At 39.8% G+C, this 12,539-nt stretch overlaps 1 protein-coding gene across 1 annotated transcript; it reads right to left on the bottom strand.

The window, feature by feature from the left end:
- Nucleotides 1-11,439: 11,439 nt before the first annotated feature.
- LOC102399911 (adenylate kinase 2, mitochondrial-like) lies at nt 11,440-11,898 on the bottom strand. The gene has a single exon (XM_044942533.2). It carries the CDS (start codon nt 11,896-11,898, stop codon nt 11,440-11,442), a length of 459 nt encoding a protein of 152 aa, XP_044798468.2.
- Between the last annotated feature and the right edge of the window lie 641 nt (nt 11,899-12,539).

The following is a 12,539-nucleotide window of genomic DNA, read 5'->3' as shown; positions in this document are numbered from 1 at the left end:
GTCCAGTAATTATTCAGTAAATGCATGGTATTACTATTGTTAATGAAAAGTTTTTTTTTTTTTGATGCTATGTTGTAGGCAGAGAGCAGAGTTATTCTTTTTGAACACACTGGACAATTTTTTTTTTATCATTTTTTTACCATTGACATACTCAATCAATAGTTATCAACTAATGACTTATGACTAGCCAGGAAGAATGCATTATTACCTCCATCCACCCTCTTATTCCTCATTATTATGCCTGTCACCATGGCTAGATATTCCCATTTATGAGTTAGTTACCTTGATAGAGAATTTTGAAGGCCAAAAGATGACTCCTAGCTGCCTGTAGCAGAGAAGGCAATGGCAATCCACTCCAGTACTCTTGCCTGGAAAATCCCATGGACGAAGGAGCCTGGTAGGCTGCAGTCCATGGGGTTGCAAAGAGTCAGACACGACTGAGCGACTTCACTTTGACTTTTCACTTTCATGCATTGGAAGGAAATGGCAACCCACTCCAGTGTTCTTGCCTGGAGAATCCCAGGGAGAGGGGAGCCTGGTGGGCTGCCGTCTACGGGGTTGCACAGAATTGGACACGACTGAAGCAACTTAGCAGCAGCAGCAGCCACCTGTAGAGAAAGAACAATTGTAGACAAGATGGCATGTTCAGACTCTCTTACCCCATGTTTTGTAAATAATGGCTATGTAACAGCTGAGATCATTTACAGCACTGCACATGTGCATCACAAGGTACTTGCTTGGTCCCGGACTACCTTGTGCTGCATGCCTGTATGAGCTTCACCTGAAGAAACAGTGGCATCACTGCTGTGTCATGGCTGCATCCATTGGGTCAGTCATGAGAGGAGAGAACCTAGTGTATCTATCATGAATTATAGTCAATGATTTGATGCATTCAGCTCTATTGAAGTTTTTCAAGTGGTCTTGCCAGCTGTGAATGAAATCCCTGAAGCCAAGGTATTCAGTCCTGCTTCCTGGGTGTAGATTTAAGTCAGCTGATGTCATAGCTACTATTGTACACATTTTTAGGCCAAATCAATTAATTACTTGTGTTGACTGCATCTACTCTACTGACATTATCTCACTGTAACTACATTTCAAACTTGAACCTCTTTATTGTACTGTAAAAGCAAGTTCAGAATGTAAACTCTCTGATCGCTTAAAAGGTATCATTTTTGCCTGAAGTATAGATGTAAGCATTTGAAGTCCCTATTGAGCTTCCCAGTGAGAACCCAGTACTTACTGACTACTGACATCTTGATTGTATTCCTGCAATTTAGCTGTGCCCAGAATCCTAATCCACAGGAAATGTTAGATAAATGTGAAATTGTTTTAAATTGTTTTAACTGCTAAGTTTGTGGTAATTTACTATGCAGCATAGAAAACTAATTCAACAATTTAGTGTTAGCCTTATAATCATGCTGCTTTGGGAGCACAAGTTATGTGCACTGAAATCATGCTCTAGGGTCAGGAAGAATTCCTAGAGAATGCAAATCTTGAGCTAAAATTAGGAGGATATTAGGAAAAAAGAGTCATCAGAGAATTTAACTAGGAGTTAGCTAGAAGAAAGAGGAATAGCCTTTAAGATATTTTTGCGATATGGCAAAACTGATGGTATTTATTTTAGTGTAAAGAGAAATGAAAGGTAGTGAAGGATCAGAATTTATACAGACTTCTATCTTGGTCAGATGTTCTAATTTATATGATGGGAGACTGTTAATATAAGTTAAACTAGGAAGGTGTGATCAGATTAATGTGCAAAGTCAGTTTAGCTTAGCAGTTGTAATATATGAGAGTCAAAAGCCAATTCGAGCTTTAAGAGCAAAGATTACAGGAATAAGAAGCAAGTGGCTCCTCTCTCCTTTTTCCCTCATTGTGCATCTGAGAATCTATACAAGGACCTTACCTCATTGTATTGAATTTATTTACCAGGCTGCCTAAGAGACTGTGAGTTTCCAGTGGGCAACCACCACGTCTTATTCACTTCTGTTTCTCTAGGGACTAAAACGGTACCAGGTACATGACTTACACCACTACAAGATAAATTGTTATTGGCTTAATAGACCATTCAGGAGTGTTTTTTGTGAAATTGAGAATAAGTTTAGAATAAATAAGAGAGAAAAAGAACAAATTAAAAGGTAAGAATTTCCACTTCAGAAAATCTGCTCAAGCATACCTGATATAAATTATAAAATAGTGGACTTTGCTTATTTCGCAAGCCTATTATATGATGTGTATACATTTTTATAGGCTTATTTAAAACTGTTTTGAAATGAACAAAAAAAGAAGCAATAATATCCACTATGGATTTTAAATAGTCTTATTATATGCAACAAGCTTTTGAGTACATGTCAGGCTGTAATGTGGATTGGAAAGTGGGATTAGGGCAATAATTAGCAACCATATTTCTTGAATCAAATTGCGTTACAGACTTCTGGGAGGTCACTGAGGTATATTGAGCCTTACCTTACTTTGAGTCATGCTGAAATATTCTTAGAAAACCCTTAGGATGAGCCATCATCCTTCCCTTATTCTTTGTCTTTCCAACTTGACTCATGTAGTCTAGCCACATTTTCTTCCACATCTGAATTATTGAACTACTTTCAGATGTGGAAGAAAATTGTTGATCTCTTGTGTCAAAACTAGACTAATAGTGAGGAAGGACAATGGATTTTTAAATCAAATAGATTCAATATTGAAACTGAGCTCTTTATCCTTTTGCCAAATAATTTCTTTGACTCTCTTTTCTTTATGTGGAAAAAAAAAAACTATTCCCTATTTGTAAGGATTATTGGGAAGATTAAATAGGAAATCTTTATATGTTTATAATCACAGTAAGTAAAATTCTCAGATGTTATTATTTCTGATTTTTTACCAATTGAATAAGCCCAAATAAAATAAGTAGATTTTAATGAGAGGTATCATGGGACAGGGGAAAAACATGATCAGTTGGATCTCATATACAATCCTGTCTTTATTTTCTTATTTTCACATATATGACCCTCAAATAGTGTGCAGCTGGCAAGCAAAACAAGTAATTAACCAACCAAAGTTGAATGAAACTAGTCCTAGTATTGGCTAACCTCTCTGGATGAAACATAAGATGGGAAATTTGAGTCTTCTAGGTTACTATTCTGCTATGTTCATTAAAACAGTCTCAAAAGAGTAATAAATATAATAGTAGCATAAAATATATATACATATAATTAATATCCAGTTTATTCCAAGTGAATGGGGACTTCATGAAATGTGATAAAAGTTGTTTCCTTGTATATCTAAAAAGTGCTGTTAATATACACTTTGAAAATCTTTTTTGGCTGTAGTTCAATCTAAACTTGTCAAAAGTCAGAAGTAAGCTCTCCATCATCATCATCATCAATTTTCTTAAGTTCTAGAAACAATATCATACACATGTGTAATTTAGACTTTTTTGACTATGGTAAATTTGAGAACAATTTAGCTGTCACAGCAGGAATCATGGGTAATATAGAATGAAAAAATGAGAACAATGACATACCATTATTACTGATAAGTATAGTCTAAAATTAGCTGATGTAGTGATTTCAGGTTTGAATGCACAGCTGTACCTTATACCTCTGAGAATTGTTTGCCAGGATTCAGTTTCAAGAACTCAGCTTTAGCAATCACTTTTTGCAAACTTTAGTCATTATCTGTTAAGATTTATTTTTTCCCTGTATCAATTGTGAATCTAGAAACTCTAATAAGGTAACATTAAAAGATTTTATTCATTAGTAAATATTCAGATTTTAATATATTAATTACTATTGAATTAGACAATGTTTTTGAAAGTAATTTGCATTCTTTTAAGTGTTCTATAAGATAATACACGGTATCTCACACAGTAGGTGCTCAAAAAATGTTTTTCAATAAGTAAAAAATGTATTCCTCTGCCTTTCTTTCTTTTACTTTTTCTTTCGTATATGCATTGAGCAATGTTTTCTTTCTCTCCAGCTCCCCAATATTCCTACCATGATGAACACTGGCTTACAACTAAGATGAAATTAAGTGTTTTTTGGAAAAATAAAAATTTTCCCTCAAAGAATTATTAAAATTTAAGAACTTGCACATATTCAAATATGCAGAAATTTGTATGTATTTTAAAGAAGTAAGTATCATCTTTCCCCCTACTCAAGTTCACTGTCAGGTTAAGACTGCAACGGGTAGTGTATTCTTTGGAAAGAAACACTGCATGGATATGAGAACTACCAATGGCACCCCACTCCAGTACTCTTGCCTGGAAAATCCCATGGACGGAGGAGCCTGGTAGGCTACAGTCCATGCGGTCGCAAAGAGTCAGACACGACTGAGCAAATTCACTTTCACTTTTCACTTTCAGGCATTGGAGAAGGAAATGGCAACCCACTCCAGTGTTCTTGCCTGGAGAATCCCAGGGACCGGGAAGCCTGGTGGGCTGCCGTCCATGGGGTCGCACTGACTCGGACACGACTGAAGTGACTTAGCAGCAGCAGCAGCAGAATGAGATACAGCATCTGAAGGTTTAATTTACAAAAGAGTTAGAAAGCTGGTTATATTGGGAGATGAAACTGTAAAGTATTTGAACATCTAGAAACTTACGTGGCAGAGGAGTAAAGAAGTAGAGTGAATGAGTAGCTCAAGGTAGTTAAGCTGTTTTGGGCGCAGACCAAGAGATCTGATGATTAAACTTGTAACTCAGATGACAGTGAGTGAGAATCTACATATTGTTGGCTGGCTTATATACTGTGGAGTCCCATCCGGACAAATATTACAGACTAATTTCTCATCGTAGGTGACTCTCTTGGGTACTGACGTAATGGGAGGATTACCGGTCTTACATTAGAAATCTCTAGTTCTGCTGTGTGTACTGGTGACTTTAGCCAACATATCGATCCAAATTGATCTTGATTTCTTCATATTTATGTATATTTTAAACATTCTATTTGTTTGTTTTTGGCGGTGGTGGGTCTTCGTTGCTGCGCAAGCTTCCTCTGTTGCCATGGGCCGGGGCTGCGCTCGAGCTGCAGGGGTGCGGCTTTTCGCTGTGGGCGCGTCTCTTGCTGCAGAGCGGGGCTCTAGGGCACGTGGAGCTCGGTGGGTACTCCCGGCCTCTAGCGCGCAGGCTCAGTAGTGTGGGGGCACAGACTTCGCTGCTCCCCAGCAAGTGGGATCTTCCTGGATAAGGGATCACACCTGTGTCTCCTGCATTAGCATGCAGGTTCTTTACCACCTAGGCACCAGGGAAGCCCAATTTCTTCATATTTAAACTGACAACAAAAGAACTCAACAACAATACCTCGTGGTATTGATATTGTAATAGTAATGTGAAAATGGTCTCCTGCCCTGAATGGTTTTATTTTGATAACGTATATCAAAAGAGAGGAAAAAAAAATGCAGTTTTCTGGTGAATACAAAGCATCAAGTTTTAGAATTTTTTTTTTTTCAACATATGTGGATCTTTAATTCTTTTGGCCCAATCCCTTTGAGTCAAAAGCAGAGATTGATTCTTTAATTAAATTTTATGTAATATATGGGAAATAGGTTATCTTTAATTAAATTCGTCTGAGGATTTTTCTTCAGAGACTAGGGCAAGATCCTAAATTCACTTTGTGGAAAGTACTGTTTAATTATTAAAATGTAAAGTATTTTGAATCAATTTAAAATTGCCCCCAAAGATTCTTGTCCTATTAAAACAATATTTGGGAAAGGAGAGTTAAACATAAGTTAAATTATATAAAACCTTCCACAAAAATAGATGAGGTTAATAAACAACTAGTTTAAGTCAATATATGCCTCGGAATTGAACTGCCTTATATCCTGATGTTGGGAAAGATTGAAGGCAAAAGGAAAAGAGGGCAGCAGAGGATAAGATAGGTTAGATAGCATCACTGACTCAATGGACATGAATTTGACCAAACTCCAGGAGATACTGAAGGGAAGCCTGATGTGTTACAGTCCATGGGGTTACAGAGAGTCAGATACAACTTAATGACTGAGCAGCAAGAACAAATGGCCAAAAGAAGTTTAAGATATAGGCATACATGCTTTCCAGGGGAGCTCTATATGTCAGAAAAGCAATACATTGTTTCAGAATGAAGAAAGCAGAGTAATGGAAACCAGCGAGGGTCTCATATTGTTTTCATTTCACAGTAACTAAGGAAGGAGACAGAGAAAAGCAGACTCACTCCGCTAACAACAGCTTGACAGGAACAACCAATTGAGGGGAAGATTGACAGCGCTGTGATGGTTCAACCCCACATTGGGGAGGGCCTGGGCAAGGCTAAAATTCCAGGACGAGAAATCCTGGAAGTGCTGACGTAAAGGGTGAGGACAGAAATTATTAATACTTATTTTAGGAAAAAGTGGCTCAATAAGAGGGTACTGTGGAAGATAACTGGGACTTGTGCAATGGCAAAGAAGTTCTTCTGAGATTTACACTTTACGTTGACGTCTCATTTACTATAAATTTTTAGTATATGTTCTGCCGAAGCAAGTACCACCATCAGTTTCTGAGACTTCCATGGCCTCCCTGGTGGCTCAGTGGTAAAGAATTTGCCTGCCAGTGGAGGAGCCACAGGAGATGCAGGTTTGATCCTGGGTGGGGAAGATCCCCTGGAGAAGGACATGGCAACCCACTCCAGTATTCTTGCCTGGGAAATCCCACAGATGGAGGAGCCTGGAGAGGTACCGTCCACGGGGTCACAGTCAGTCATGACTGAAGGAACTGAGCACATGTTGAGCACATGGTGCCTTTCAGCTCTCAAGTTTCTGTGGCTTTAAGAGGTATGATGTTGCGATGAACACTGGGGTCCACGTGTCTCTTTCAATTCTGGTTTCCTTGGTGTGTATGCCCAGCAGTGGGATTGCTGGGTTGTGTGGCAGTTCTATTTCCAGTTTTTTAAGGAATCTCCACACTGTTCTCCATAGCGGCTGTACTAGTTTGCATTCCCACCAACAGTGGAAGAGGGTTCCCTTTTCTCCACACCCTCTCCAGTAAACTGCTACAGCTACAGCTAAGTCACTTCAGTCGTGTCCGACTCTGTGCGACCCCATAGACGGAAGCCCACCAGGCTGCCCCGTCCCTGGGATTCTCCAGGCAAAGAACACTGGAGTGGGTTGCCGTTTCCTTCTCCAATGCATGAAAGTGAAAAGTGAAAGTGAAGTCGCTCAGTCGTGTCTGACTCTTAGCGATCCCATGGACTGCAGCCCACCTGGCTCCTCCATCCATGGGATTTTCCAGGCAAGAGTACTGGAGTGGGGTGCCATTGCCTTCTCCGTCTCCAGCAAAACAAAACATAAATACAATATTATAAAGTAAAAAATTAATTAATTAATTAAAAAAAGAAGTATGATGTTGATATTCTTGTAAATATCTAATTTTGTTTAAAAGAAATAAAATAGACAACCTGATTGAATGTTTCTGAGCCTGACCATTTGTTTTGGGGTCTTTAACATGAATTTCTATGCTGGGCTTCCCAGGTGGCACCCAGCTGTCAATGTAGGAGATGTGGGTTCCAACCCTGGGGCAGGAAGATCCCCTTTAGTGGGAAATGGCAACCCACTCCAATATTCTTGCCTGGAAAATTCCATGGACAGAGGAGCCAGGTGGGCTACAGTCCACGGAGTCACAAAGAGTCAGTCATAACTGAGCGACTGAACACACACTTATAAAATGACAGGGAAAGGAGTAGGACCACTCCTGAGATCCAGAGCAAACACCATGGAGAAAATTAAACCTTCCTGTAGGCTCATCTATAGATGCGGTTTTACAAAACATTTAAACAATTCCACCTTTACAAATAAAATTTGGAATGACTTTTTAATGCTATTGCTGTTGTTTTTCAGATTTCCTACTTAAACCCCAAGGAGTAGGTAAATTTTTTTCACACCATTGTCATCACAGAGAGATCAACTTTTTCAAAATGCATCACAAGATAAAAACCACATCCTAGTTGAAGAGCAATGTTGGAAACCACTATATTAGACTTGTTTTTTCTAATATTTATCTATTTGGCTGCACCAGGTGAGTAGTGGGATGCGGGATTTTTAGTTGTGCCATGCAAACTCTTAGTTGCAGCGTGTGCGGTTTAGTTCCCTGATCATGGATTGAATCCGGGTCCTCTGCACCGGGAGCTCAGAGTGTTAACCACTGAACCACCAGCAAAGTTCCTAGACTTTCATTTAAGATTAAACCATTTGCTTAACCCATGTGATGGGATTTTATTTGATATTCTATAAACTTACTAGAGGGCTTCCCCAGTGACTCAGTGGTAAAGAATCCATGTGCAAGGGAGCAGCCACAGGAGACTCAGGTTCCATCCCTGAGTTGGGAAGATCCCCTGGAGGAGGGTGTGGCAACCCACTCCTTATTCTTGCCTGGAGAATCCCATGGGCAGAGGCACCTGGTGGGCTAGAGCCCATATCGTCACAAGAGTCAGACACAACTGAAACAACTTAGCAGGCACGCGCATACAAACTCACTAGAAAAGAGGATGGGGCTGAAGGTCAAGATTTTTCCCATTGTTTTGACACTCTGCCCACTCTCTATGGACATGTACTGTGAAATTGATCTATTTTTCAGAGTTGTGGGTTATATAGTGGCAATATTTCAAGTTCTTGTTGATATTGAGAACATACCTAAATCTTTTACAGTGCATTCGTGCATGCTAAGTCATCTCAGTCCTGTCCAACTCTTTGAGACCCCATGGACTGTAGCCCACCAGGCTCCCCTGTCCCTGGGATTCTCCAGGCAAGAATACTGGAGTGGGTTGCCATGCCCTCCTCCAGGAGATCTTTCCTACCCAGGGATCAAAGCTATGTTTTTTATGTCTTCTGCATAGGTAGGTGGGCTCTTTACTTGTGCTACCTGGGAAGCCCAAAACTTTTTACAGTATTCCATTGTTATTCACTGGAGAAGGAAATGGCAACCCACTCCAGTTCTTGCCTAGAGAATCCCGTGGACAGAGGAGCCTGGTGGACTGCTGTCCTTGGGGTCATATAGAGTCGGACATGACTGAAGCGACTTAGCATACATGCATTGTTATTCACAGATTTGTTTTCCATAATTTCAGTTACCTATGATCAACTTTGGTCTGAAAATATTAAATGGAAAATTCCAGAAATAAATAATTCATATTTTAAATAGAACAAAATTTTATGTAGCTGGATAAAATCTTGCACCATCCTGCTTCATTCCACTTGAGATTATTCCTTCATCTGGCATATTCATGCTGTATATGTGAGGCAGACACTTAGTAGCCATCTCAGTTATTGGATCCATTGTGGTATCACAGTGCTCCTGTTCAAGGAATCTTTATTTTACTTAATAATGGTCCCAAAGCATAAGAGCAATGATGCTGGCAATTCAGATAATCCCTTACTGTGCCTAATTTATAAATTAACTTTATCATAGCTATGTCTGTATAGGAAAAAACAGTATACATAGGGTTATGTACTATCTGAGGTTTCACACAAACATTTGAGTGTACTGGAATTTAACCCCTGCAGAGAAGGGGAGACTACTATGAATCCAATTATTCTCAAATCTCCCAAGGTTTATTTTATTAAAAATTCATCAAATTTTTTCATATTTCAAAGTACATTTTTCCTAGTTAAAACAGCTTAATCTCCCAATAATAAAAATAACACTGATAAATCATGAAAAACTAAAATAATATTAAAAAGTAAAATAAACTGAAGATTACCATGGCTAGCTGTTGGTGAATATAGATATCTCTCTATAAAATTACATAGACAGATATTATTAATGTAAAATTTACATTGTCATGCTGTATATAGATATATATTCTATAATCAATGTTTTCCCTAGATGATATGACAAAAACATCTTTCATGCCAGTAAATAAAAATCTATATTGTAGATACCTGGTTCATAGTTTGGCTATAATACTTTATCTATTCATTCATATGTAGATGTACATATAGTTTTTCCCCCTAGTTTATTGCTATTATAAAATTGACTTTGATTAACAAATATATATAGACACAGTTTTGTGCATATATCTGGTTATTGCCTCTAAATATATTCTAGGAAGTAGGGTTGCTAAATTGGGGGATATATTATTTTAAATAACTTTGATACATAAATTATATACTCAGTGTAGCAATCAACAGAGAATGAGAGCATTTCCTTACACCCATCCTCTCTAGACTTTCTAATAGGTTTTGTTGTTCCTTTAGATATTCCAAAACCTTATTGGCATTGAAGGGGATCAGAATAGTCCACCTTCCAAAACAATGCCATTTCGGCATAGGGATTATTTTGAGCTGAAGGCGATTAGAAAACAGCAAACACAAGCTTGCTACCCTCCATCCTCCTGCCTGAGAGCAGGACATAAATTTCCCCTTACAAAGGTAATATACATTTCCATTTGTAAAGGTGTTCCCTCTCCTGTATCAGGAAGACCTGAGATAGCACTGAAACCAGTCTGTAGGATGCCTCTTAGTAAACAACCCTTACTTATCATACATTTCCTAGTCATCTTCCACAACTTATTGCTTTTTTTTTAAAATTTTACACAAATTTCTAGCACACTTTATTGATTTAAGGGCCAAACAAGGCAGTATTTGGACAGTTAAGAAAATGATACATCCTTGAAAATGATACATCCCAGTGCTGTTGAGTGATGGCAGTCACAGGATTTGAGGATGAAAAGGACAGAGTTTGGATAATGTTGCTTAGGATACTTGCTCATTTATTAAAAAGGATCCCTTCGCACGACGTGGATGGAAGAAGGCAAGAGTGTAGGGCTGTGATGTGTGCTGGGTGGTTGCCATGAGTTTACCCACAAGGGCAGGTGGGCTGGTAAATCAGTGCTGAGTTGGGAAGGGAGAGACACTAGCCTGTCCCACCTGCCTCATGACGCCAGTAAACTCGATTAGCTGAGCCACTGTCCCTGGAACATACTCTGTGTCCCTTTCCAGTGTGAAGATGACATTTTGATCTCACGCTATGGGGAACCAGGGTTAGTAGTCAACTTCCGCCCTGATCCAAGCTACAGGATGGCAGAGTGACAGTGTGACTTCCTGCATACCTGAGTTGGCAGGAGGCTCTGAGAAAAGCTGAAGTCTTAGGGCACTGGCTTTGTGAAATATTGTCACCAGTCCAGAGTAAATGAAAATGTGATTCCTTAGAAATAATGCTACATCTCCATTTCTACCTATACCCTCCAGTTAGTGTTTTTAAAAATTAGTTTTCCCCTTTGTCTATACATTTTAAGACTCCGGCTTCATGAAAGGAATTGCTTCACCGCAGCATGGCTGCTCTTCCCGTCTTGTGCCCTCCATCTCCTCCCCTCCAGCCTTACCCTGACTACCCTCCCCTCTGCCCAGCACCTAGGGGCAGGGACCAGGCTATGCGGTGATGAGCAGCGATGTGGTCCTGCCTGGCCTTCTGTTTCTGGGATGTGGCTTTGGACAACGCTGCTAGGATGCTGCAAACAGGACATCACGGGTCTGGGATGCGTGGATGGCAGAGTGGAGACCCTTTACTGTCTTTTTCCACCAATGGGTGGTCTCAGTGTGGTAGGTCTCAGGGTGGATTTTCAAGGCCTTCTCATTATCATCTGATCGGCGGATCAAGGGGTCCTCTATGATACCATCTTTCATGAATGCCTTTAGGGGATTGAACTCCTTGTGTAGGAATGGCCATTCTGGGGGCCTTTCTGTGAGTCTCTGGATCAGCAAAGAGCCTGGGATGCTGAACTCAATCACAGAATCAAGCTTCTCTTTCCTCTTCTCTGTGAGGTCACCAAGCCTTTCTGCCTGCCTCACAGTCTGAGAGAAGCCATCTAGAAGAATACTATTTCTGCATGGAGAGATCTCCCAATTCTTCTCAATGAGCTCCGTGGCCGTTTCATCACTCATCAGTTTTCCAGCATCCATAGCTGCCTTCAGCTTTTCTCCCAGATCTGAGCCAGAAGACCCTTAGCATGGCAGACACAGACGTTTTCAGTAGATTTGGGTGCCTGGGAACGCTTGCCGGCTCCAGGTGGCCCGGGTACCTTGGGATACCCTTGAGTTGGTGCTGCCTCAGGCACGTTAGTGGCCTCTGAAGCCTCTCACTGCTCATCCCACACCCCTGTTGCTCTTTTTAAAATGATAGATAAGCCCTCAGTCTAAACATTTCTTTGGGTTTTCACTTCTTTTCTGTAGAGTCTCCATGTACATAAAATAGGTATGCCTTTCTCCTCTTAAACTGTTTTTTGCCAGTTTAATTTGCATGTCTCAAATACAGAACCTAAGAGCATAGAGGACAAGCTTATCATTCCTTTTAGCATAAAATACCTTCTTGTGTGTGGTGTCATAAAGTTGAATGGAGAAAGTATTAAAGTTGAAAAAATTTAAACAGTTCTCAAAATAAATTTCACAGTATCTTGCTTATAGTAGAGAATGGCTATCTAGAAATGCTCTCAGATAGCTCTTATTCCAGCTCATCAAAGCAAGATCCCTAAAGCTCATAATGAGTAAGAAATAATTACTTCCTTCTTTCTTATCTTCCTCCCTCCCCTCTCCCTCCTCTTTCT

This window comes from Bubalus bubalis, chromosome 5 (assembly GCF_019923935.1).
Source record: "Bubalus bubalis isolate 160015118507 breed Murrah chromosome 5, NDDB_SH_1, whole genome shotgun sequence".
Lineage (NCBI taxonomy): Eukaryota > Metazoa > Chordata > Mammalia > Artiodactyla > Bovidae > Bubalus > Bubalus bubalis.
This window is presented reverse-complemented; position numbering and strand designations above follow the sequence as displayed.